The sequence below is a fragment of the Pan paniscus genome, chromosome 5 (genome assembly GCF_029289425.2).
Source record: "Pan paniscus chromosome 5, NHGRI_mPanPan1-v2.0_pri, whole genome shotgun sequence".
Lineage (NCBI taxonomy): Eukaryota > Metazoa > Chordata > Mammalia > Primates > Hominidae > Pan > Pan paniscus.
The window spans coordinates 119587292-119615204 of record NC_073254.2 but is presented as its reverse complement, the minus strand read 5'-3'; the positions used below and the strand labels follow the sequence as shown (position 1 = coordinate 119615204).

The 27913-nt window shown below is 34.9% G+C and overlaps 2 protein-coding genes across 5 annotated transcripts in view; one reads left to right on the top strand and one right to left on the bottom strand.

The window, feature by feature from the left end:
• TSTD3 (thiosulfate sulfurtransferase like domain containing 3) overlaps positions 1-27913 on the bottom strand; it is a 69539-nt gene that overhangs the window by 18122 nt on the left and 23504 nt on the right. The window lies entirely within an intron of this gene.
• Positions 11-26320, top strand: CCNC (cyclin C). Of its 2 annotated transcripts, none has more exons than XM_003824356.6 (12): positions 11-156; positions 5704-5810; positions 6972-7056; positions 7222-7291; positions 10143-10194; positions 16815-16870; positions 17686-17721; positions 18405-18496; positions 19140-19207; positions 22243-22322; positions 23486-23604; positions 25093-26320. In XM_003824356.6, the coding sequence occupies exons 1-12, from the start codon at positions 125-127 to the stop codon at positions 25145-25147; spliced, it is 852 nt and encodes a 283-aa protein (XP_003824404.1). In that variant the 5' UTR covers positions 11-124; the 3' UTR covers positions 25148-26320. The 2 variants fall into 2 exon arrangements, with proteins under 2 accessions (XP_003824404.1, XP_054969957.1); XM_055113982.2 differs by lacking the exon at positions 25093-26320 and adding an exon at positions 24433-24921 and having other exon boundaries at positions 59-156.

Here is a 27913-nt window from a genome sequence, read left to right as displayed (position 1 = left end):
GCGGAGCGGAGTCGAGCCGAGCTGATTTGATCGAGGAGCGCGGTTACCGGACGGGCTGGGTCTATGGTCGCTCCGCGGGCCGCTCCGCCGGCTGGTGCTTTTTTATCAGGGCAAGCTGTGTTCCATGGCAGGGAACTTTTGGCAGAGCTCCCACTAGTAAGCGATCTTCCGTCTTCTCACCTGGGGCCGGTTTTTGCGGGGGCTGTGAGGACGGGGCCTGTGACTCCCCTGGGCCTGGATCCCAGCTCAGTTCCGAGTGCCGGGGTCCTCACGGGAGACCGCAGCGGCCAGAATCAAGATGCGCTTTTCTGAGGCGACTCCCCTCCCCGCCCCCAGCCCCAGTTTCGGGGAGGGAAGGATCTGTGAGGGGGAGGGGTGGGAGAGAGTTTAGTCTCCCGGGAAGGAACGTTTCGGAGTTTAATTTCGGATTCTTGGTTTAGCTAGGCCGCGGGGGGTCGGATAGAGTGGGCACAGGTACGGGAAGTGTGACTCAGCTCAAGACTGTGAGGCTACTTGTTCAGGACAGTTGTGGCGTGCTTTTACCTGAGGTTTCTTCGGGTGATCGGCGTCGTGGTCTTTTGTCATTCACTGTATATCTTGAGTGGATTTAATATTATGAGGAGAGGAGAGAGTCTGGCTTGTTTCTGCCTACTAACCGCTTCTTGCGCGTACTTTATGTCTAGATGGAGTTTTATATTGATAAGGTATAGGGCAGGTGCCCTCTAAATTTATCCATTTCATTAGCCTGTACTTTATATTTTGTTTTAAAGGCCTGTTTTTCCAGTGACTTTGTTTACCTGTTTCTTTAACCTTTTTCATGAATAAGTTCTTGTTTCTGTCAGTGACCATGTGAGAGCTAGAATAATATTAAAAACATTTATCCCTAAATACATTTGTTTAAGCAGGCAGGAAGGTGCGTTATGGGGTTAATTGAACATTTGACTAGGCTTTCCACTGTATAGTTGAAAGATGAACAGAATTTGACAAAGAAGGTATTTTAGTATAATTTTTTATGCTAAGAAAGCATTAGTAAGTAATTTAAATTTCGATTCTGTGAATAGGATCTGTTCCTGATGTTCATTTTTTAGCCCTTTGCAAAGAGAAAAAAAGAAACAATGAACTCAGTAACCTATTTAAGGAAAAGCAGGTTTTCCTCTTGCTATAAAGTGATTCTGTGGAGATGACATGTTAAAGAAGCTTTACCACTGATCATATGTGTGTGTGTGTATATATATGTGTGTGTGTATGTATATATATATATGTGTATATATATGTTGCATTGTTTTCACACACTGAAATATTGCTTTGGCAAAATTAAAGTATCGAAAGTTTAGGTATTGGAGTTAGAGCTCCTGAAAAAAAAGTTTAGGTAGTGGAGAAGAGATATTCTGATAAACTCTGAAAGAAGCTGAGAGAATTGACAAGTAGCTGACTGTTGATTTTTCAGTTTTTCAACTTAAAAAAAAAATCCTGCGTTATTTTCAATAGTGTTCTCATTATGCTTTCATTTATTCATAGCATTCTAAAAATATGTTTTCACTTTTCAAATATAAAATTATTATAAAGTTAAGTCTACTTCTTTGAAACTATTCTTTTCTCCCAATTCAAATAGTCCTAAAAGAAGGGACCACTTTGCCTTGCTCAAATCCCTTGAGCAGTCATGGAGTTTCTTATCTGGAAAAGGTAACGAGTGTGGAAGACAAGACAATTCTGGAAAAACAAACGAAAAGATTATGAAAGGCCATTGTCTTAGGTGAATTTGGTGAAAGAGGGCAATTTATATTAAATATGCTATATTTCATGCTTCTAAGATGCACGTTTTCACACTTTAACATCTTTGAAATCAGCATGGCAGTTTCTTTCATAGCATATGAAATAATGATGAATCCTAGATGTAATCTTAAATTTGATGAAATGCAGTATTTATACATTTTTTAAGTTTATCCTCCATACAGAGTTCTGTGAGGAAAACTCATAAAATGTTTGTGAAATTTATCTTTTTAAAAACATAAAATGACTCTGTGGGGATGAAATTAATTAGCAAACCACAGTGTAGTTGAGGTAGAACAAAACACAGTCTGTGACCAAAATGAACTAGAAGGGCACTAAGTATTTGCTGGTTAATTGAATGCATTAATGAACAAGTAACAAAAATAAAAAGTACAAAACTAACTGTGGATACTTTATTGGTATCCACAGGAAACTGAAAATACAGTTACTTACTATCTAGAAAATAACATCATAATAGTACCATATATGGAATGTAACCAAAGCTTGAATGTATTAGAAAATCAATATCCTGAATAATTGAGAGATAATAGAAATATTCTATTTAATAATATTAAGAAGGAAACATGAAATAAACCTAAAGAAACAGAAAGACTTAAAATAGATAACGATGCTAATATATTAAAAGGAAAAAAATTATAAAAGCTAATTCTTAGAGTAAATAAAAACAGTAGACCAAACTACTGCTAGTTAAATCAGGGGAAAAAGGAATGATACAAAAATACAAAATTAGGAATGAGAAAAGTAAACCCAGAGGTACTTTTGGGTTATCTCCAGGGTTTTAAATTTGAAAGCCAAAGCAAGTTAAGAGTATTACCCAAGAACTATGCGTTATTTCATGGGTAAATACTTTCCATCTTTCAAGAGAATCTCCTTTTGAAATTGTTCCATTTCATACAGAAAGAAGAAAAGCTTTCTAATTCTCTTTATGAAGCCATAATAACACAGAAAAATCTAGCAAAGGGAACACTAAAAACAGTCTCACTTTTGAATATTGATGCAAACATTGTAAATGAATTATTACCAAATGCAGTCTAACATTACATTGAAAGTATAAAACATGACATTGGATTTTATTATAGAAATATAGTCAATATTAAGAAATCTATTAAGCAGTAAAGGTATTAAAAAACTAATACAATTCAACATTTATCATTGACTAAAGCTCTTACTAAAACAGAAATAGGATGCTTCCTTAACATGAAAAACATAAAGCATCAGCAGTGGTGAAACATTGAGATAATTAGGGTGCCTATTTAAGATTTTACCAATATGCTAGTCAATACAATTGATACAAAGGAGATATAGAAAGAATGACAAAACAGGGACAAAATTATCAATACGTGGAAATAAAATTAATGAGAAAACTCAGTTAATTGAGAAGTTATTAGAAATAATAAAGGTTTAGGAAGGTGACCAGTTATAAAATGCAAAAATAAAAGCTTTTTAAAAATGGATAGGGAAGTACAATTTACATTAGCAACAGAAAATATACAGAGGGAAAAATATAAAGAAATATACAGAACCTGTAGAAAGAAAACTTTAAAAGTCCATAGTGGCACATACAGATTTTAATAGAGTTTGAATTCTTGGTAAGATGTCATTTCTCCCCATATTGATCTTTAAATGTAATGTAATCACAAAATTTGAATGGATATTCTTTTTTAGGACTTGACATAATGCTTCTAAAGTTTAGGTCTTAGAATAATTGTGATAGAATAGTCAGAAATTTTCAGAATAGAAGGGAGTATTTTTCATATCACCTATTAATTACTTAATTTTCTATGTTTTAAAGTAGCACAGCATATGAAGAAGAAAAAAATAGGAAATTATAAAGAAGATCCAAGTATAATGATAGAATTATAAATCAGGAAATACCTTAGCGCATTTGGATAAGCATTTGACAGCATATTTAGCTGGATCCCTACTTTATACTCTGTACCAAAATAAATTCCAGATGGATCATAAATTGAAGGAAAAAAGCTCTTAAGGGTATTAGAAAATATGGGTGAATTGTTTTTTATCGTTTTGAATCAGGAAAGGCCTTGCTATGCCTGACAAACATGAAAATAAAAGGTAGATTTAAGTAAGTGATTCAGATTTCTGTATTACAAATAAATACTGAGAGATATTTAAACTTGGGAGAAATTTTGCACTTATTTGACAAACAAATGATTTATTATTTATACTATACAAATTTTAGATCAGAAGAATCTCTTAATCATTTAAAAAATCGGTAATCCCATTAGAAAAATGGTCATATTAGAATTAACATTGTACAAAAGAAGAACTGTATTTGACCAATAAAGACATGGAAAGATGTTTAACCTCAAAAGTAAACTACAGGGAAAAGAAACAGTGACATACTACTTTGCCTTTAAGTTACAAAGTATTTAAAAGTGGCAGTAACCCATAGGATTTTTTTTTTTTTTTTTTTTTGACAGAGTCTCACTCTGTACCCCAGGCTGGAGTGCAGTGGTATGATCTCAACTCAGTGCAACTTCCACCTCCCAAATTCAAGCAGTTCTCCTGTCTCCGCCTCCCAGGTAGCTGGGACTACAGGCGCATGCCACCACGTCCAGCTAATTTTTGTAATTTTAGTAGAGATGGAGTTTCACCATATTGGTCAGGCTGGTCTCAAACTCCTGACCTCAGGTGATCCGCCCACCTTGGCCTCCCAGAGTGCTAGAATTACAGGCATGAGCCACCGCGCCCGGCCAGGATTAAATATTATAAGATTCACTCATGAACTGTTAATACAAATGGAAATTGGTATAATGTTTTTGGAGGGTAAACTGACAATGTGTATCAATAAGTTACCAGCAACACTAACCCATTAATCCTACTTCTGGGAAGTTATTTCAAATATATTATTAATCAAATATGCAAGGAGAATTACAAAGATATTCATTAAGAAGAATATCATTCAGGAAAATAGTAGGAAGAGAGTATTTTTTTTATACCAGCTATTAATTACTTAATTTTCTGTGTCTAAAATAGCACAGCATGTGAACAAGAAAAAAATAGGAAATTATAAAGAAGATCCAAGTATAATGATAGAATTATAAATTAGGAAATACCTCCGCGCATTTGGATAAGCATTTGACAAAATTTTAGCTGGATCCCTACTTTGTACCAAAATAAATTCCAGATGGATCATAAATTGAAGGAAAAAAGCCCTTAAGGGTATCAGAAAATATGGGTGAAAAATGACGACCTATATTTCCATCAGTAGAGATTGGCTAAATAATGATCCATCCATAAAGCTGTATAAAAGAATGCTGAATAACAAGTTCATTGACATAAGACTTCAAATACATATTGAATGACAAACACAGGTTCAAGATAGTTTTTTCTTTGAGTCATGTCAATTTCATATCTGGTTAAAAATAGCACACTTGACTAGGCAAGAGGAGGAGGCTATCAGTGTAACACATTCTGAGGCAGTTTTTAATATAATTAGATTTGTGAAGTAAGGAAATTAGATGCCATAGTTACCCATGAACAGCTGGAAAACTATATACTTCCTCAAATCTAAGCCACCATCAATTAGTGCCAAATAATTCCACCATTATCTTATATCACTAAGAAAGAATAAACATGCTGCCAATTAAAACACGAAGGCATCACAGATTGTAAGACATGTCTTGATATCAGAGCCAGAATCAATGAAATACAAGCTAGTAACAGACTAAGGAGGAAGAAGGAAAAGATTAGAGCAGAATTTTTTTCAGGACGTATTTACATTTATTAGTGAGATAATTCTTATTAGTCACATTTCAAGAAATGTGAGAAATAATTGTCTTTAAGGTTACTTTTTGCACTTTGTACTTCTCAGAATATGAACAATGTGTTCAATCTTAGAGTGTTTCCTCTGACCTTGCTTGTTGATTTTCTGTAACATGTCTTTTCTAGTTTGCAATGGATTTTGGATAAACAAGATCTGTTGAAGGAGCGCCAAAAGGATTTAAAGTTTCTCTCAGAGGAAGAATATTGGAAGTTACAAATATTTTTTACAAATGGTAAACTTTTTAAAAAATTGGTTCAAATTGTATAGTTGGTTACCTCTGAATAAAAATGTTTTTGTGTGGTAATTTGTGAACTGTTTTAGTGCATACCTAACATTTTTGCTTATACAGGTATTCTTTTTACAACGTATTCATTTATCTTTCTTTTTAGTGATCCAAATAAAGTTTTTTTGTGTGAATTTTACATATCACAGGCACTCGAGACAATTTGAAAGTGTTACCTAATCTCCCTAAGACTTTATAATAATTATTAGACCCAGTTCAAGGTTGGCTAAAGCAAAGTACTTTGAGGATAAATGATTCTTTGGATTGACATCCTATAGTGGTCATTTCTCTTAGAACTTTGCTTTGAAGGGAAGAAGATGTAGGGATAGATCTTTACTCTGACATGTAGTAGGTTTGTCACATAATTTTTTTAACTTTCAGTTCACTATTTTGTAAACTTATCTCTTTTTTTTGAGGATTCATTATGGATTTTTATGTATTATTTATTTGTTTTGGTGAGCTGTATAAAGCTAAGTGTGGTGGCTCACACCTGTAATCTTAGCACTTTGGGAGGCAGAGGTGGGCAGATCACTTGAGGCCAGGAATTTGAGATGAGCCTGGCCAACATGGTGAAATTCCCTCTCTACTAAAAATACAAAAATTAGCTGGGCATGGTGAGGCACAAGAATCACTTGAACCTGGGAGGTGGAGATTACAGTGAGCCAAGATCGTGCTACTGCATTCCAGCCTGGGCGACAGAACGAGACTCTGTCTCAAAACAACAAAAAAAGTGGTAGTATTAACAAGTTTCATAGGTGTCTAATATTTTCTTTTTATATTTATTATAAAGATAATATGAAAAGCATTAAAAATATTTAGAAGATAGAGGGGAAATACTTATTCAACTTCCTTAATGGATGAATAATTTTTTGCTGTGGGGCAGTTTCTGTTTTGTTGTTGTTTTGTTGTTGTTTATGCATACCTATATATTTCTTAACACATTTGCAAATCCTAGAATTAGACCACTGTGACTCACATAGAGCATGTGTAGGTTTTTTCTTTGTTAAAAATGAACATAATTATGATTTAACCACATGGAAGTTACTGTTCAATGTTAATATTATAATGATACCAGAAGATACATTTAAAATTTCATTATTTGCCTTTTAGTTATCCAAGCATTGGGTGAACATCTTAAATTAAGACAACAAGTTATTGCCACTGCTACAGTATATTTCAAGAGATTCTATGCCAGGTAGGATTATTTTTATTTTATTTTATTTATTTGAACTCTTATCTAATGTTGATGAACCTTAGCACAGTGTAAATGAATCATGTATCTACCATAGAGTTATCTTGATTTTTTTCCCAGTGTGTTTTCTGTATGAATGATATTTAACTTTGTTTTATCATATTTTAGGTATTCTCTGAAAAGTATAGATCCTGTATTAATGGCTCCTACATGTGTGTTTTTGGCATCCAAAGTAGAGGTATAAAACAATTTTCTGTTCTTCATCAAAGTGTAGTCAATGTATGTTGGTTAATCTGCCCCAGTTTTCACATGGCCTATGTAAAATTAATAAATGGTAATTTATGCAAAATACTAAAATTGTACAAAATCAAAGAAATATATACATATCCTTATATATTCACTTAACAGACACATACAGCACTTACTGTGTACCAACTGACTTAATCTTTGTAACAAACTGGAATACATAGTAGTAGTATTCCCATTTTATAAATGAGGAAACTGAGACAGAGATGAAGAACTTGCTTAAGATGATATAGCTAGTAAGTGTGAGAGCCGGTGTTTGAACCATGGGAGTCTCGTTACCAATCCTGTGTTCTTAACTACTTTCCTCTGCTGCCTTTGAGACATCTATTGTTTGGCACTGAGTAGTATTCAGTAAGTACCACAGCTTGCCTACCATAACCTGAGAATGTCCCTTATGCTTCTCACCCATATGCTTATCTTCTCCTGTCTTCTCTCCCATCATCCTGATGATTGGCTGCCTACCAAGCCAGAAGGAAGGCAAGGATTAGGGGAAGCTATAGCTATATAGAGTCTAACAAGTAAAAGTTGAGGTTGTGAGCGTAGAGAAATTAGGTAAGGGAGAGAAGATAGATAGGAACTTGCAGCAGAGACTGAATTTCTGTTCAACTGTTTTACCTTTGTAGTATTTTTGAAAGAGCTCAGCTAAAGTCCAGAAAATAATAGCAGATATCGGCTGTTTTTCATAAATAATGTAGTCTTTGGTGGTGTGAAATCTTTGCATTATGTTTCTATTTTTGGATAATGTCTTAGAGTTGTATTCTTAGAGTTGTATTCTTGAATATTGAATGTGATTTTTACCTAGTAAGTTTACATTCCTTTTGGCACCCACTTTGATTTAGTTTTGTTTTAGCCATGATTTAAGGTTATCCATGACATCTTTCCCAACTATTACCTAAATAATGACAATTGACTCTGTTAGAAATAATATTAAGACAAGCTTTCTAGAAGTTTATGTTTTCTAATTGTGAGTGGTAGTTTAAGAAGGCAGAATCAGCTTTGTTTTTGTTAATGGAAAAGAAAGTGTTCATTAAAGGTCCTTATTATGGATTGAGTTTTCTAATTCTAATAATTCTATGTAATATTTGATTTTATTTAAATATTACCATGTAATAATTTAAAGTCTCTTAAGCACAGGCAGTATGGAGGACCAAGACAAAAAATCTTTATAAACATTTAATCTTGTAGATTAATTTGAGGATTTTAATCTATCTTACTTGTTAAATATTGTTATTTGATTTACTGAGTAGAACTCTGTGATGTGATTTACTGAATGAAAGTTTTCCCTTTGAGTTTTGGATAAAGAATTATTCCTAGGCTGGGTGTAGTGGCTCACACCTGTAATCCCAGCACTTTGGGAGGCCGAGGCGGGTGGATCACCTGAGGTCAGGAGTTTGAGACCAGCCTAACCAACATGGCAAAACCCCGTCTCTACTAAAAATACAAAAATTAGCCGGATGTGGTGGCAGATGCCTGTAATCCCAGCTACTAGGGAGGCCGAAGCAAGAGAATTGCTTGAACCCATGAGGTGGAGGTTGCAGTGAGCCAAGACTATGCCACTGTACTCCAGCCTGGGTGACAGAGCAAGATTCCATCTCAAAAAAAAAAAAAAAAAAAAGAATTATTCCTGAGAAAGAGAATGTAGTCTTTCAGATTTGGTTGTAGCATTATTATTTTTTTTAATCTCTGTGACCAAATCTTTCTGTATTTTCTCTAGTTTTATGGAAATTGTATGGAAAGCTCATTTAAGAACATGTCTCAGGCTTTTACTTTTTCTTTTCAGTTATTATAGTTGGAGGTTTAAATGTAAAACAAATATATTAGTACACATAGATTTCCCTTACACAGGATAAGGATGTAGGCTGAAGGTATTTAAATAGATTTTTAGTTTAGCTCCTTTTGTTGGATAAGAAACCAACTCTTGATTTTTTTATTTTAAAATGAAGTGAAGGCTTTAGAAATCTTACGAGGCAATAAATGAAACAGTATATATAAGGTGGATCATAATAAATTTTAGTATTTTCACAATGGTGGTTGTTCAGTTGAAAGAGGAAATGGGAACTGACTTTGGAAGTCTTACGTAATTCCTGTCTCCCTGTTCTAAAAAGGATAGTAACTGTTTATATGGTTTTTTTTTTTTTTTAGTTCTTTTGGTGATTAATTAAGGTTTATCTTATTCACAAATTCGACTGTTTTATCATAGAATGGCATGAAGTATCTGTTAATACAGGTTGAATTGAATAGGAAACATACTTAATATTCTTGCAATTAAGTATAGAATGTAAACAATCTTCTTGGAAACTAATTTAAATGGAAAAACTAACACTGTAACCTTAAGGCTTGGTTTCTAATTTGGTACCTTTTATTGTTATTAAATTATAAAATTATTTTAAAATATGTCTTAAGTTGTAGCAATGTGGGGGAAAGGTAATACAGGCAGAATATCCGTAATCTGAAAATCCTAAATGCTTCAAAATTTGAAACGTTTTGAGGGCCGACATGACATTCAAAGGAATGCTCATTGGAACATTTTGCATTTCAGATTTTTAGATTAGGGATGCTCAACCAGTGTAATGCAAAATATTCCTAAATCAGAAAAATCTCTGATCCTAAGCATGTCAGATAAGGGGTAATCAGCCTGTACATTTAGGGGTGTAAGTACTTCACGCCTCAAGTAGTTAGAAGGTGAACAGATTGTAAACAGGAGCAAGGAAATCCCGTTTTGAATAGAGTTCAGATACCCTTAGATTCATTGGGTTAACATGTACCTGCTTTTCTTTCTTTAGGAATTTGGAGTAGTTTCAAATACAAGATTGATTGCTGCTGCTACTTCTGTATGTAAGTGCAAAAAGTATATCTGCTTTAAGGATGTAATTCTAAAGAAAGCTCCAGAGTACATAGATTCTTTTTTTTAGTTTATGAGACATATGAGAGATTGGTTGGCTTTATTAAATTTCCTGAGGAGACCTTTATGTCTAGTGTATTTGGCAAAAAATCAAGCTAAAAGAGGTTTTTTTAAAAAAGATATAAAGATATTACTTTTAACGTTAAAATGGATAGTAATTATCAATCCAAAAACATCAACTCAGTGGCTTTTAATCTTGTAAGAGTAAAGAAAAAATTCTGCTTCCGAATTTTATTGTATTTTATTGTTTTCTAATGACTATTATGTCATTCTTACGGGTAGATATTAATATCTATGTGCAAACCCGTTCCTGTGTTGTTGGGTTGTTATGAGGACCAAATGAGTTAATATAAGCTTTTAGAACAGTGCCTTGCTTAGTATGTTACTTTGCTGAGGCTGCCATAACAAAATGCCACAGAACAGGTGGCTTAAACAACAGAAGCGTATTTTCTCACAGTTTTAGAGCATGGAAATCCAAGATCAAGGTGTCTGGCTATTCTTACATGGACCTTTCTGTGAGCACACACACTCCTGGTTTGCCGTCTTCTTCATGTGAGGACAATAGTCTTAAAGAATTAGGCCCCACTCTTATGTCCTCATTTAATCTTTTTTTTTTCTTTTTTTTTTTTTTTTTGAGACAGAGTCTCGCTCTGTCGCCCAGACTGGAATGCTCACTTCAACTTCCGCCTCCTGGGTTCAAGTGATTCTCCTGCCTCAGCCTCCTGAGTACCTGGGACTACAGGCATGTGCCACCATGCCCAGCTCATTTTTGTATTTTTTAGTAGAGACGGGGTTTCACCATGTTGGCCAGACTAGTCTCAAACTCCTGATCTCGTGATCCACTAGCCTCGGCCTCCCAAAGTGCTGGGATTATAGGTATGAGCCACCACGTCTGGCCTGTCCTCATTTAATCTTATCCCTTTAAAGGCCCTCTCTCCAAATACAGTCACATTCTGAGGTACTAGGAGTTAGGGCTTCAACATACGAATTTTGGAGGGGGACATATATTGGTCCACAATACTCGGTAAACTTTAGGGGCTATCATCATCATCATCATCTTCAATGACAACAACATCATTATCACTGGAAAACACTGTACCAATGCAGTGGCATTGGTACCAAGGTAAAATACAAGGAATTTAAGGACAAAAAAAGAAGACAGAAACATAAAAATATTAATACAGAAGGAAATAAATAGTATAAGAGAGTTACAGAGAATGCTGTGAATGTTTTGGGTGGGAAAAGATTGTTTCATGAATCCAGAAAGGATTAAGTAGAACTTGGTGAAGGAAGTTGAACTGGGGAAATGCAAGAGATAGACAGTCTAAGAACAATGAATAGTTTAGTCAAATAGGGAAAGCTCATGAGTTAGATTAACTGAATGGTGAGTAAGGAAATAGTGGGGAAAAATCCTTACCTAATTTCAGCTAATAGAGGGCCTTCGATGCTAAATGAAGGAATCTGCACTTTGTTCTATTGACAGTAATGAAAGTTAGTTAGTTAGTTATTTGAGATGGAGTCTCGCTCAGCCGCCCAGGCTGGAGTGCAGTGGCACAATCTTGGCTCACTGCAACCTCTGCCTCCCAGGTTCAAGCGATTCTCCTGCCTCATCCTCCCTGGTAGCTGGGATTACAGGTGTGTGCCACCACGCCGGGCTAATTTTTGCATTTTTAGTAGAGATGGGGTTTCAACATTTTGGCCAGGCTGGTTTTAAACTCCTCACCTCAGGCCTCCCAAAGTGCTGAGATTACAGGCGTGAGCCACTGCGCCTGGCCAGTTTTATTTATTTTTACACATGAGGGTAATGCCAGCATTGCGCATTAGGAAGGTAAATCTGACCCACCTCAGCCTCCCAAAGTGCTGAGATTACAGGCGTGAGCCACTGTGCCTGGCCAGTTTTATTTATTTTTACACATGAGGGTAATGCTAGCATTGTGCATTAGGAAGGTAAATCTGACAGAATTATGTAAGATGAATTGGAGGAGAGGGCAGGTAGAATTAGACAAATTTTGAAGTTATTTACATCCCACAACATGGATGAACCTTGAGGACATTACGGTAAGTGAAATAAGCCAGTAACAAAGACAAATATTGTGTGATTACACTTACATGGAATACTTAGTCAAATTAATAAAGATAGAAAGTAGAATGGTAGGGCTGGAGGAAGGGTGGTATAGGGAGTGACTAATGGATACAGAGTTTCAGTTTTGCAAAAATTTTGTATATCTTAACACAATTTAAAAACAAAAACCTTCTGAAATACAGTAAAACTGCAAACTGTATTGAGTGCTGTCACTTACCACAGGGTGCTGTGAGAAATAAAACCTAACAAGTTTAAAGTGGAAAAAATAATTTTTAAGTTGCTGAAGTCATCCCAGTGAACACTAATGAAGGCTTAAACGAATATTGGCAGCCAGCAAGAAGAACAAACAAGCCAGATTTGAGCGATAGAGTCAGCAGTTCTTATAAAAAGAAGGGATTTAAGAAGAGTCAGAAATGTGTTTTGAGGTTTTTTTGCCTGGGGGTTGGGGAGCTGAAGCTGGTACTGAAAAAGAGAATAAGTGAGTTCTGAAAAGAATTAAATTTAATCTTTGACATTCTAAGTATAAATATGTTAGTAGAACATCCTCTTAAAAATGTGAGGCCAGCAGTAGAAATTTGGAATTTGATAACATTTAAGAGTTGCACAGGCCAGGTATGGTGGTTCCTGCTTATAATCTGAACACTTTGGGAGGCTGGAGCAGGAGGATTGCTTTAGAACAGGAGTTCAAGACCAGCCTGGACAACATAGCAAGATTCCAGCTCTGCAAAAAATTAAAGAAAAACTAACTGGGCATGGTGGCACACACCTGTAGTCCTAGCTACTCACCTGTAGTCCTAGCTACTCAACTAGGCGGAAGTGGGAGGGTTGCCTGAGCCCAGGAGTTCAAGGTTGCAGTAAACTGTGATTATGCCACTGCACTCCAGCCTGGGCAATGGAGTAAGACTCTGTCTGTAAAAATAAAAAAAAAAAAGAGTTGCACAATGTCTTATGCTGCATAGAAAAAGATGTGAACCAAAGAAAAAAACATCTTTGAGAGAGAACATAGTGTCATTCACAATGTGGGGGTGGAGGTAGAAGCCAGATTGCAAGGAATTAAGAAGCAAGTAGGTGCTGAGAAAGGAATAGTCTAACTATATTAAAAATACATGGAACAACTTCAGTGAAAGGAATTGGGGGAAAGGTGTTGACATAAGTAGCTTTGGAAATGATTAAGAGTGTAAGAGTAAAGGCAAAAGGAACTACACGTAAGCACTGTACTCTAGTTGATAAAGTTATTACCCATGGGTGTACAAGTTAACAATTCTGATAATACTATACATGTATATGGGAATTAAACAATTACGTAAATCAATAGCAAATGTTTGAGAGCCGGGTTTCTCGTTGTTGGAGCGGGAATTTACAGATAAGCAAAGGGCTGGAAACAGCATGAACTCGTGTACCTTAATACAATATAGATGGTTAGTTACATATAGAAATATTTATAGATATGTGTATATACATGGGTTAGTGTGTATATTTCTTGGCTTCCTCAGCTGAAAGAGTCCATAAGCAATGACATCCCAGTAGCAATGAGCTCACCTAGTACCCATATCTTGGTTTCTAATATCATTCTCCAATAAAAGGTACCAGGGCTGCTTGGAGAAATGGTTGATTCTAGGACTGGGGCAAGAAATACACAAGATGGACCTGGACCATCTCATAATGCCAGTAATAAAGAAGTATTCAAAACAAACAAGAAAAACAAAAACCTCTATTGATGAGGATATGTCAAAAGGATATAGGAGCCAACTAAGAGAGCTCCCACTGACCAAAGCTGAAAGAATTTGAGCATCAAAATTGTAAAAATAGCATTGGATAATAACTCAAAGTATAAACTAAATATCCATGAGTCCATACTGATATAAATAAATGAGGGAGAAGAGACATGTCTTCCATGCTGAAGAATTCCAAATAATATATGTAACTATTCTGCCCTCAAGTAGAGGGAGCATAACTCCCCACTCCTAAGGTGCTGGCTATACATGTTAACTTCCTGCTAGTGTGTACATATGGAAAGGGAGGAAAAAGGTAACTTTACAGTGGGGAAACCTGAGAAATACTGCCTTAGCCAGGCGATCAAGGTCAGTAGCAACAGTGATAAATCACATTAATATCATGTATCATTGATGTGATATGATGAAGATTGTACTTTATCTCGGTGGTCTTCCTGTCAAAAACCCATTTTCTCTAGTCTAATGAGAAAAACATCAGACAAATTCCAGTAGAGGGGCATTTGACAAAATACTTGACTGGTACTCCTAAAAACTGTCAAAGTCATCAAAAACAAGGAAAGGCTAGAAAACTGTCACAGCCAAACAGTCTAAGGAAACATGACAAATAAATATAATGTGGTATCCTAGATAAGACCCTAGGATAGAAAAAGGACATTGGTACAAACTAAGGAGATCTGAAAAAAGTACAGTTTAGTTAATAATAACATTTCAATATTGGGTCAGTAATTGTAACAAATGCGCCATACTAATGTAAGATGTTCATAGTAGGGGAAGTTGGGTGAAGGCATGTCTTAGTCCACTTGGGCTAATATAAGAAAGTACCATAGACTGGGTGGCTTTCACAACAGACATTTATTTCTCACAGTTCTGGAGGCTGGGAAGTCAATAACGGTGGGTATAAGAGAACTGTGCATGATCTCAGTGTTTGAGTCTACAAAAATAAAAGGCAGAGGAATATAATTAGGTAGAGTTTGTTTTGCTTTTTTCAAGGGAAATTTGAGTATATTGGTATGTGATGGAAGATTTACTGAAGGAGGAAGGTTAAAGATGAAAAAAAGTAGTAGGAGTTATGAATTGAATAGATGATAACAAGTGTATAAGTGGTAAGACAAACAATAGAGAGGAGGGATGTATTTTTCTCCAAGTTGGAGGAAAAGGATTAAAAGACAGAAAAAAATGCAGAGCAGTTTTAGCGTGGAGTAACAGACATGTGACAGTATCAGGTAAATATATTCTCAATAGAGGTGTTAGGTGTCAAGGTCCAGGGCATGGGGATGTAGATTTGTTTTATATACAGAGATAATTTTACTTTGTTGATTGTCTACCATTATATAAGAACCTGTTGTGCTGGTATACTTTACATCACAAGGATTTGTAAAACTCAGAAACCTTAATAGGTATGTCTTAAATTTAAATAAAGGAGAGAAGAAAGGAAAGATTATAAATTTACTAATGTCAAGTTTAAATTGTTCTAGGTTTCAAATCCTGGCAGATATTACACATCTAAATTAGCTGTAGGGCACTGAATTTGCAAAACAAATCTTTTTGAAAACATAGTGCATAGAAGAAATGGAATTTCTTTCTTTTTTTCTTTTGAGATGGAGTCTCACTGTCACCCAGGCTGGAGTGCAGTGGTGTGTTCTCAGCTCACTGCACCCTCTGCCTCCCGGGTTCAAGGGATTCTCCTGCCTCGGCCTCCCGAGTAGCCGGGACTACAGGTGCATGCCACTACACTCAGCTAATTTTTGTATTTTTAGTAGAGATGGGGTTTCACCATATTGTCCAGGAGGTCTTGAACTCCTGACCTCATGTGATCCACCCACCTTGGCCTCCCAAAGTGCTGGGATTACAGGCATGAGCCACTGTGCCTGGCCAGAAATGGAATTTCTTTTAATTTCAGTGAAATCACTTGGGCTTTGTACAAATGGAAGCTGACACCAAACATTTTTTAGGACCTGTCAGTAGTTACTTGGTTGAATTAAATGTGTCATAATGGCTTGAATACAGTTTCTCAAATAGTACTTATGTGTATATGCTCACACCATTTTAAGGACATGGGGGATTGATGGTTAACATTTTTTTTCATTTGTACTTTATTTAGTGACTAACCAATAGAGTAATAGATAATAGAGTACTAACTTTATGTGTTACTACTACTACTTTATGAGTAACTCGAGACCTTTGCATATATAAATGCTTTTATTAAAATATATATTTTGATAAATACCTGGTCATTGTAAAAAGTTTAGAAAGTGCAGATTAGTAAAAAGTTATTAAATCTCACAAATAACCACTGTTAACATTTTTTTGGTGTACTATCCTCCCAGTATTTTATATGTATATTTTTTGCCAATTGTATATATTGTAAACACATATATAACCCCTGTGTTCCTTCTAAGCTCAGTCACTGGAAAATAGAAGAATACCACTCTGTAGCTGAAAAGATTTTAGAAATGATAAAAGCCAGTGATTTTTTTTTCCTGATCTTTTTCTTTTTTAAACATCAGAATCCTTTCTTAAGGTAGTAAATATAAAATTGAAGCTGTGTAGAGTGTCCTGCCCCCCAGTCTTTCCCCTTCCCTGAAAATAAATAAAAATCTGGGTCCGTAAGTGTTGCCAAGAATTCCTACTGAAAATAATTTTGCTCTACCCTCTAATATTCTGCTCTGTTAAAGGAATTTTGAGTTAATTTATTTCCCATTTTCTCAGTTTAAATTGTTTTTTTTATTTTCTGCAGTAAAAACTAGATTTTCATATGCCTTTCCAAAGGAATTTCCTTATAGGATGAATCATGTAAGTATATGGTATAAAATGGAACAATTATCAAAGCTATATATAAACTAGCTCTATTTTATATTAGACTAAATTTAATAGTTTCCTAGAAATGGCAGTTTCAAATATTACATAAATACAGACATTATTCTAAATTAAAGCTAAATAGCTTTTACCATTTAAAAAAAATACTTCATAGTGGTGATTATCAACCCTGGCTGCTCATTAAATCACCTTGGGAACTTGTAAATAATACTGATGTTGGATCCTTTCCAGAACAACAAAATCAGAATTTTCAGGCTTGGGGCTCCCAACATTGGTACTGTGTAAAAGGTCCCAGGTGATACTACTATTTAGCTGGGATTAAAACTAATGGAACAATATGAAATATAAGGTGAATTTCTATTGACATTTTAATAGGTATGTCCTTTTTCCACCTTGCAAGGGATTTGTTTATTCTCTTTAAGTTACATTTTTTTAATTAAGTAGAAATAATTGTATTTTTGCATTTGCTGAGTAGAAAGTATACTGGAAAATCTGATGGTTTTACAGGATATTTTAAATAAAAGTGAGTAATAAGAATGATTGTGAGAAGCTGGCTTTTCCTTACAAGGATTAAAATCCTTATAATCATAATTGCATTTCTAATATAATAGTAATTTTTTATTGCAGATATTTATTTTAATATAAACTATGTTTATTGTCTGGATTTTTAAAACTTTTTAGTAAAAATTTTTGATAAATTACTATAATGTCTGTAATTTATGTTAGATTAAGTGGACTTATCTAATTTGGTTTCATATTGACATTTCATTGATAATCTTTGTTTTAAACAGATATTAGAATGTGAATTCTATCTGTTAGAACTAATGGTAAGTAAATCTTCTGTGATTAATAGATTAAAACATTTTTAAATTAAATGAAGTTGGAAATTATTTAAAGAAATGATTTTAGAGAGGTACATTTGAAAACCATCCACCTAATATGTGATGGTGAAATCATGGTAGCCTATTTATATTAGCACCTAGAGTCTCTCTGAAGCCTGTAAAATAATTTGTATATCCTACTTAGGATGGGAAAATTTTTCTGTTCTATAGTAAGTAACTATAATGAAAGGATTACAAACAGACAAGTCAGGACATTAAACCACCATAAATTATGTGCACAATTTGTGTGTGTGTGCAGTGTTATTTAAAGATAGATTATGTCTTTGGCAGAATTCTGCTCCTCCAGTTGGGAATTATGAATTTATAGGCTAATAAGAGGTTTCAGTGTGTTGCAGATGTGACACTTTGAGTCTCTAAGGGAATGAATGGATGCTGACTGACTGCCAACCGATTTATCAAGGTATATTCCAGAGAGAGCACTGCCTTCACTATTACGGTAGAGTTTAGGGCTGTCATACTGCTAGCTTAAGAGAATAAAAGGGAAGCAAGCATGAGTTAGTGAAATTCACTTTGAAATACACAATTACAAATCAGTTGGGTAATGATAACATTTTTGTGTTGTAATAAATCTGTTTTTTATACATACACATTTTTTAAACTGTTTCTAGGATTGTTGCTTGATAGTGTATCATCCTTATAGACCTTTGCTCCAGTATGTGCAGGACATGGGCCAAGAAGACATGTTGCTTCCCCTTGCATGGTAATTAGAACAGAAGTTATTAATAGTGTAACATGTTATTAGATAGGAAGGTTGACAATTAAATATGAAGTTCAATATTTTTAAAGTCATTAAACTATTGCCCCAAGATATTTTATGTTGAGCAAAATACCACTTGTTGAATTTTAATAACTATAGTGGTGTAAATGCCAAAATGAAGACAATCCTAAATTATTATCTGTTCCATAAATATACCTATTAAAATTTAATTTTATACAAAACACAGACTGTTAACATAAAAATTAAGACTGAAGTTATCTTTAAAGTAATCAGAATACTTTTTGGTAGTATGCAACATACATATAAATTTACTGTATAATTTCTGGTTTTTTAATTTGATTTTTCTGATTTTTAAAAAATTAGAAAAATGTTTATAATTTGTTATGAGATTTTGAAATTTAAAATATATTTAGCTGTAATTTTATTCATTGATATGTGCTTAGTTGTTGTCACATTCATGTATCCATCCTTTTGCCTTGATGTTTTCACTTTTATAGCTGTGCTTCAGTAGTATAAAAGGAAATAAATGTGTGCAAAGATGGGAAATCTGGCCCTCTCTGGAGGAAATACACAATCAGATGAGGTAGTTCTGCTTTCAGTAATAATATGATTTACATTTCTATAGGAGGATAGTGAATGATACCTACAGAACGGATCTTTGCCTACTGTATCCTCCTTTCATGATAGCTTTAGGTATGTAAGTATGGTGTGCCTTTATGAGTTAAATTGTTATAAACTTATTTAGGTCATCCTAAACTTAATTTCACCCTATTGTACTTTATGTTTTTATCTTCCATGAAGTAATAGACTAATCCTTGCATGTGAGCTTTCAATAATATGAACTGCAACTGTCATAAATCAGGATTATTATTCCCCCACCCCCTTTTTTTGGTAAGTTTTTTTTTTTTTTTAAACCATTCAAAATAGTTTTAATCGGTGTCTGAATAGAACATATTTGTTTGTTTAGAGGGAAAAGTTCAGAATTAAGCCAGCTAATATTAATTGTAGCATGTAAAATAATTGGGGCTTTCATATCCTGAGCCCAAACAAATACTCAGAGGTTGAGTAAAGGAGCATCTGTGGTCCATAATGCTTGGCTGGAGGAAGACGTTAAGTACATTCATTCTACAGTCTGTGGAAAGCAGTGCTGTAATGGGTGGAGTCAGATAGTCCTAGGCTTAAACTTTACCTCCTTTACAATTGTGGGAAAATTATCTGACCTTTCCGTGTTTGTTTCCTTAATTGTAAAATGGAGAGAATACTAATAATTCCACTGAGCCATTTGAAGAATTAAATGAGATAGGTTGTAGAGCACCAAATAATGCCTGTTATATATTGGGCACTTGTTAATTTTTGTTCCTTTTCCTTCTATTGATTTTTTTTTTTTTTTTTTTTTTTTTGAGATGGAGTCTCACTCTGTCTCCCAGGCTGGAGTGCAGTGGTGTGATCTTGGCTCACTGCAACCTCTGCCTCCTGGGTTCAAGCGATTCTCCTGCCTACAGGAGGATTATAGGTGTCCACCACCATACCTGGCTAATTTTTGTATTTTTAGTAGAGGCGGGGTTTCGCCATGTTGGCCAGGCTGGTCTTGAACTCCTGACCTCAGGTGATCCACCCTCCTTGGCCTCTCAAAGTGCTGGGATTACAGGCGTGAGCCACTGCGCCCAGCCCCTTCTATTGATTTTTATAACTCCATCCTCTTGATTTTCCCCTCTTATTTTCCATTGGTTTGTCTTTGTTCAGTTGTTCAATTATTCCTTAAATGTTGATGTTTCTTGGCCTTCTTACATCAGGGCTGACAAATAGGTTATACTTAAACTTCTGTATTACTGGCAGTTCCCTGAAAGGACTGGATTTGAAAGGATTTTGAAGTGGTGTCCTACCCAGTGGGTAGGAATACTGGGATCTGCATAGGTAGGAAGGAAGGGATAACAGAACATGTGTCACATTTTTGCCATCCCTGCTGTCTTCTTCTTGGGTACTTTCACTGAGATTCATGGCTTCTACTATCACTTACATGCTGAAACATTTAAATTTCTTTATTTAGCCAAGATCTTGCCACTTGGCAGTTCTTTATATCCATCTTCCTTTTACATAGCTCCACTTGGCATCCCACCAGCACCTCAGACTCATGATGAGGATTGAGCTTATCACTTTGCCCCAAAATATGTTCCTCCTTTGAATGTCTTTGCCAGTTTGGTGAATAGCACTAGTTATATACCTCAGTTGGAAACCCAGCAGTTAGGCCCTTTCATCTCCCTCAATACCCACATGTAGTTGTTTACCAGTACATTTTGTGCCTTCCTCTCGATTGTTCCTTCTGTAATCTCATAGTCATCTTCTCATTTCTATCCATGTTACCACAGCAATCTCCTAACTGGCTTATTAGCCTCCAGCACTCCCATCCTCAGAGAGCCTATCTATCTTCCAAACTGTTGAGCTAGGCTAGTGGTTTCACCTGGGGATAATTTTGCCCCGAGGGGACATTTGGCGATGTTTGGTTTTAGTTGTCATAACTAGGGTAGGGTGCTACTAGCATCTAGTGGGTAGAAGCCAGGGATGCTGCCAAGCATCTTGTAGTATTCAAGACAGTGTCAAAGAATTGTTCAACCTAAGATGTCAGTAGTGCCAAGATTGAGAAACCCGGAGCTAGCCAAATTCGTCTCCCAATTGATATACATACTATTCTCTTCTCCCACTCTCATTTTTTTTTTTTTATAAGACTTGGCTTAGATATCAGCTCTTCAGTGACCCTCCCCAACCCTTTCAGCATCACCTCAGTCTGGGTTTAGGATGCTTCCTCAATCTTCAGTGTACTCTATGCATGCCCATGTTAATAGCATTGTCCACTGTATTTTAATTTCCTGTTTTTATCATGTCAGTCATTTGGTTTTTTTAACCCCTTCTTGACCTAAGCCCTACTCATAGCTTTGCGTGACTTAGGGCAACCAGTGTGTCAGTTCACATTTGAGTTGCTATTTGCCTAGAATGTCATCCTTAGCAAAGACATGGATAACCAGACCACGGAGTATAACTTAAGCTGGGGTGGGTTCAGGGTATCCAGGCTGCTCAGTAGAAATTGTTTTAGGCAAAATTATGATGTAGATTCCTCTCTTTTGTTAGTTTATATTGTGTATAACATATGTAACTAATATTGTATACAGTATATTACATTTATTTTCTAACCTTTATTTGATTACAACACTGAATTCTGTAAGGATGTGCCCAGCTTTCACATAACTTGATCATGTGCTAATAATGAAAAGGAAGAAAAAAGGCCAGGCAACACTGCTTTTAACTGAAATGTGGAAACATAGTCAACATTGTTAAAACCTAGTGTATTAATTGACATTTTTGTTTGTTTTGTTTTGTCACACTGACTTCTGGGTGCAGTTTAACGGCTACTTTGTACACTACTCAGGGATAACTTCCCTTTTCTGCTCTCCTCATTGGATGTTTTTCCTCTTCAACGTGCCTGACTCTCAAGGCAACTGCACCATGACTAGCACGCACTGAGGACCAGATGTCAAGAACTTGATGTAATCTAGTAATTTTTTCTGTCTCGGATTACGTTGATGAGATGGCCAATGGTAACTCTCATATGTAGCTGTTTAATGTTTTTTAAAGAGTGTTGGAAAATACACAGGAAATAGTGAAAAATCTTTGTTAGATCATATATTCTGTGTTTGCAGTTAAACATGGACAGTTGTCTCTCATTTTCATTTCAGCTTGCCTACATGTAGCCTGTGTTGTACAGCAGAAAGATGCCAGGCAATGGTTTGCTGAGCTTTCTGTGGATATGGAAAAGGTATTCCCTTAGTTGTATGTAAACTTGAATGTTTAAAAATTAATGTCATGTTTACTTATCATGAGCCTAAAATCTTGTGATGTCCACCAGGCTAAGAAGATTATTGGTTACAAAATATTAAGAAACATGGGCTGGGCATGGTGGTTTGTGTCTGTAATCCCAGCACTTTGGGAGGCCTAGGTGGGCGGATCACCTGAGGTCAGGAGTTCAAGACCAGCCTGACCAATATGGTGAAACCCCGTCTCTACTGAAAATACAAAAATTAGCCGGGTGTGGTGGCATGCACCTGTACTCCCAGCTACTCGGGAGGCTGAGACAGAATTGCTTGAACCTGGGAGGCAGAGGTTGCAGTGAGCCAAGATCGTGCCACTGCACGCGAGCCTGGGCAACAGAGCGAGACTCCGTTTTAAAAAAAAAAAGTTTGGTAGGAAGAGTTAATGCTGATTATTTAAGTTATGTATCTCTTTTCAGTTTAGGATTAAACAGAATGGTAAACTTTTGGTTTAATTGGTTGCAAAGTAGCCTCTAATTCCCAGGATTATTTTAAAAGCTCCCTGGTAACCACTGACTACTACTGTGAACTTCTGTAACATAGCCTATCTCCTGGCAGAATGGCTTTTGCTGTGTTTCTAGCTTTTCTGCTCAAGTGTTAAATGCATTAAAATTAATCCTAAGGTTAGCTTCTACTCAGGTGGGAAAAAAATAGCTAATTTGGAAACTAGTTGTTTCAAATTTGTAGCTGCCAGTTTTTGAGCACCTTAATGTATGTGTAGTAACAGAGAATCAAAACATCTTTTGTGCACTACCCCCGATTAAGTTGTTTAAAATAATTTACACTAGAGGAGTGTGCTCTATAGTGGTATATTCCCTCATGATTAGAACCTTTATTCTTAGTATGTTTCAGTTTAAAAGATATCATCAGATGGAAGGAAATCAGCTGCAGAGATAGATAAGAATGGACAATGCACACATGCTGAAAAATGAGAGGCTAGAAGGAAAATCCTAAACAGCACTGTGGTGAAAAATACTGCTTTCAAATTTATCAGGATTTAAGGACAGAGACTATTTACTGTTTTCTGAGGGTTGTGTAGTGATGTATGCTCTTTATATAAGAAATGTTGCTTGTTTTTGCCACTGAGAACTTTTCAAATATTTTCTTCTAGATTTTGGAAATAATCAGGGTTATTTTAAAACTATATGAGCAGTGGAAGAATTTCGATGAGAGAAAAGAGATGGCAACCATTCTTAGTAAGATGCCAAAACCAAAACCACCTCCAAACAGGTACTTTGTAGACTTTAATTATTGATGTCATTTAATTATATATCATACTTACCATATTTTTCTTAGATTATGTTGTTTTGTAGTTTTTAAAACATTTCTTCCAAAACTTCATGATCCATGTTAATTTTATTTTTTAAATTTGTGATTTGATTGAGAATGTCTCATTTAAAAAAATCACTAATCTGATTAGTAACTTTTCCTAATGCAGTGGAGGTATATTACAGGTATCTCTCAACATATGGTCATATACCATAAATTTAAAGCTGACAGAATTAGGTAAGTTCATCTGAAATTCAGGGCAGAATTCAGAACTATAGTAGTTGCATGTCAGTTTGATTCTGTGCCATCTTTTTTTTTTTTTTTTTTTCACTGCTGGCTATTGTCCTGTTTTATAAATTTCAGTAGCAATTTTCAAAAATTTCAATGAATGATCTGATATTGTAAAGATAAAGAATTTTGGTTTTTAAGTGACCCTAAGATCCACAGCACATAAGAATATATTTTTGCTAAAAATGAATCACCTATGCTAAGAGGGGGTTTTTTTTGTTGTTATTGGGGTGTATGTGTGTGTTTTAAGTAAGATCTGTTCATTTAGTTCAGTGGTTCTCAGCCCTCACTGTGTACCAGTTCATTTGGGGCAGGGAGAAAAAGTCAGAAGGGAAATAAAGAAATGCCATCCATCTTAATTGTTTCTTTAGAAAAATGATTGTTTTATAACAAGATAGATTTATGGATTGCTACTCATAATGTTACAATTTGGAAAAAGTTATTCAAGGAGCTGTTTAAGGCAGTCATTCAAACAGCTACCTTTGGATGCATTTTTTGCAGAAATTCCCTGAGTGATTCTCCACTAGTGGCAGGGCCTGAAGCTGCAAGATGATGGTGGACAAGATAAGGCAATAATCCTATTGCCAAAGTTACTGGTATTTTCAGTTTTAGTTATTTTTAAGTATTCAGCATTTTTATTTTAAGTATTCAGCATTTTCCAGGAAATTACCATATTTCTTGCTGACTTATAAAGGTTTGCTGTATTTATATATGATTTTATTATGCCTTTGGACAACAGTTTTGGTTTTTTTTTTTTTTGAAGAACACTTCTTGTTTTTCATAAATAGTAGGAATAGGATTTTATATGTAAGATTTAATTTTATAGGAAATTTGTTTAGAAGAAGCTGTAATCTCTATGTTGAGTGATACCTGTAATAACAATGAAATCCCATACCGTAATTTAAAGTTTTTGAGTATATATGGACACTAACTTCCAGAATGCTTGTTATATGTGAGGGCACAAAGTTATATAAGAATAAAAACATAAAACCAAATGTTAGTCTTCTGGATTTTAATTTTTCACGTGTCTTATAATGAGGAATGTCTTTGTTTTGTATAGCTGTGCCACAGAATAATGAATTTAAAAGTCAGTAGGCTTATCAGGGTGTAAAAATGGATCTTTTAATTGGTATAAAATCTCTTTCTTCCCCATTTGAACAGTGAAGGAGAGCAGGGTCCAAATGGAAGTCAGAACTCTAGCTACAGCCAATCTTAAAACATTCCGAAGAATTCCATAGTGGACCACTTGGAAATAAACCATTGGACAGATTTCAGTAATGTCTTCAGTGGAACACAAATGAAAATGAATAGCTTGTTTCTGTCAAGCATATTGGAAAGTGATTTTATTTTTGCAAAATAAGTTTTTCTTTAATATGATTCTAGTACATAATTGATTAAAATCTCTTGATTATAAATGTTTGGAAAGGTTCTAAGGGGACCTACAGACAGACATACATAGACATTTCAAAATTAATAGCTTTTGATTAGTATAATATTTCTTAATTTGGATAATAGAAATTGTAGCTTTTTATTAAGCCAGGAAACATGAAGCATAATTTGTTTAAAATTCTCTTTGGTCATTGAGGGACCAAAAAAGGACGTAAAATTTACAGTCAGTCTATGAGGGTTTTTTTCCCTCCATAAGTTTAACTTTAAAACTGTATTTAAGGAATCAAATCTTACAAAATCCTGGAAGATTTTGGTAATGATGTTGATAATTTCAGGGAAATTAATCAAGTACCTATATTGATTTAAAAGTGTATTTTATTCAGTAGTTTGAGGATCTTGCCATGGAAGATACTAGCCCAGCCTAGCAGAAAAGTGCAATATGTATAGCATACTTTGACATTTTAAACATGATAGTCCGTAACCATTTTGAAATGCTGGGCAAACTACATGAAGTTATTTATAATTAATTCACAGCTAATCAGGCATTTTGAAAGCTTAATTGGATTCAAAAACCATAATGTTGGAATTTGGTAAAATTTTAATGTTGATTTTTACTGTGAAAAGGTTTTTATAAGATATACACACCCTAGTTTAATGTTGTGTCTTGGTGTAGATTTACAGATATACTACAGGTATTCTGAACCAGGAACACAATCAGGTTTCAGGCCAGTTTGATACTGGCTGTCCTTAATTCTAATATGAGAGTAGGACATCATACTAAATGTTATGTCAGTGGGACTGTACTGTCTGTGGAACTTAGCAAATTAATCATTTTCTTCAGACTTGAAGGAGAGTGATAAATAAAATTTGGAGTCATAGGATATTGATGCACAATTTAAGGATTAAACATTTTTAATCAATTGTGGATGATGGCTTATTAAATTAAATGTTGACTTCCTAGTATAAAACTGCAAGAATAAAAGTAACTTCTCCAGCTGTATCGACTAGTGTCTTGAATTTATCTTTTTGAATTTGCCTGATGTTGTTTTTTGAGAATTCTTCTTCCTTTAGTTAAGTGTTAAAGCCTTTTATAGGTTGTCAAGGGGGTAATTTCAAATCATTATAAACAGATTTTAAATAATAGAAAATTTATTTCTGATGGAGCGTATCAAATGAGCTGGAAAGGGAGACTATGTGTAAAGTCAGACTGATGACATATATAGGTTTCCTGAGCTTAATAAGAAAAAAAGCTCTCCTCAGGTCTGAAGGAATTAATGTTGGGCTTAGGTAAGACCTATAGTCTTTAAGTGTTTATTTTTAAAATTAATACCATGCCTCATAGTTTTGTTTTCAGTCTCTTATTGTGGAAGATTTAAAACAACATATACAGGAGTAAAGTAAGGAACCTCCATGTACCTATCATCTAGCTTCAGTAGTTATCAATTTATGGCCAATTTCATTTCATCTAAACTCCCACCCACTTTCCATAAGTTGCCATCCCCCATCTTATTTTGAAGCAAATCCTAGATATCATATAATTTTATCCATAAATATTTCAGCATATATTCCTAAGAAATAATAGCTCTTTAAAAAAACTAAAAGTATTATTGTGCCTCAAAAAGAATTAGTAAAAATAATATCAGATTTTCAGTTATTTCACAAGTATAAAAACTGTTAGAGTTCTAGTCAGGATCTAAATAAGGATCACACATTACAATTTATTGACAAATCTTTTGTCTTTTTATTATTTTATTTTATTTTATTTTTTTTAGATGGAGTCTCACTCTGTCGCCCAGGCAGGAGTGCAGTGGCGCAACTTGTTCACTGCAACCTCTGCCTCCTGGGTTCGAGTGATTCTCCAGCCTCAGCCTCCAGAGTAGCTGTGTCTATAGGCGCATGCCACCACACCTGGCTAATTTTTTGTATTTTTATTAGAGACAGGGCTTCGCCATGTTAGCCAGGCTGGTCAGGAACTCCTGACCTAAGTGATCTGTCCACTTCAGGCTCCCAAAGTGCTGAGATTACGGGCGTGCGCCACTGCACCCAGCCATGTCTTTTTAAATTCATGAATTCCTTCTCAGTCACATTTTTAAAATTCCTGTTTTTGGTTTGCTTGTCTACTAAGAGTCTCTCACCATCTGGATTTTGCTGATTGCGTCCTTGACATGCCATTTAATGTGTTATTTTCTCCTCTATATTTTCTGTAAATTGGTAATTGAATCTACAGGCTTGATCAGATTCAGGCTTGCTTGTTTGCTTGCTTCCTTTTTTTCTGTCTGTTTTTTTTTTTTTTTTTTTTTTTAGTAGACCACTGTACAAATTAAGTAGTGGTCTTTAATCAGGAGACATAAAGTGGCTGGGTTTCTCTATGATTTAATAGCAGCCATTGATGATATGTATTGTTTTTAAAAATCAAATATTACCATAGTTGTCCAGTATGATAGCTACTAGCCACATGTGGTTATTGAACACTTAAAACGTGGCTAGTGTGAATTGAGATGTGCTGTAAATGTAAAAATATATGTTGGGTTTCAAATAGTACAAAACAAAATAATATAAAATCTCTAATTTGTTTATAATGATTACATATTTT

Excerpts from the sequence above, each read along its gene's own strand:
- CCNC (XM_003824356.6), top strand. The coding sequence starts at position 125 with ATGGCAGGGAACTTTTGGCAGAGCTCCCACTA. Across the intron at positions 7,057-7,221 it reads TTCAAGAGATTCTATGCCAG|GTATTCTCTGAAAAGTATAG; the intron begins GTAGGATTATTT and ends ATCATATTTTAG. Across the intron at positions 23,605-25,092 it reads CCAAAACCACCTCCAAACAG|TGAAGGAGAGCAGGGTCCAA; the intron begins GTACTTTGTAGA and ends CCATTTGAACAG.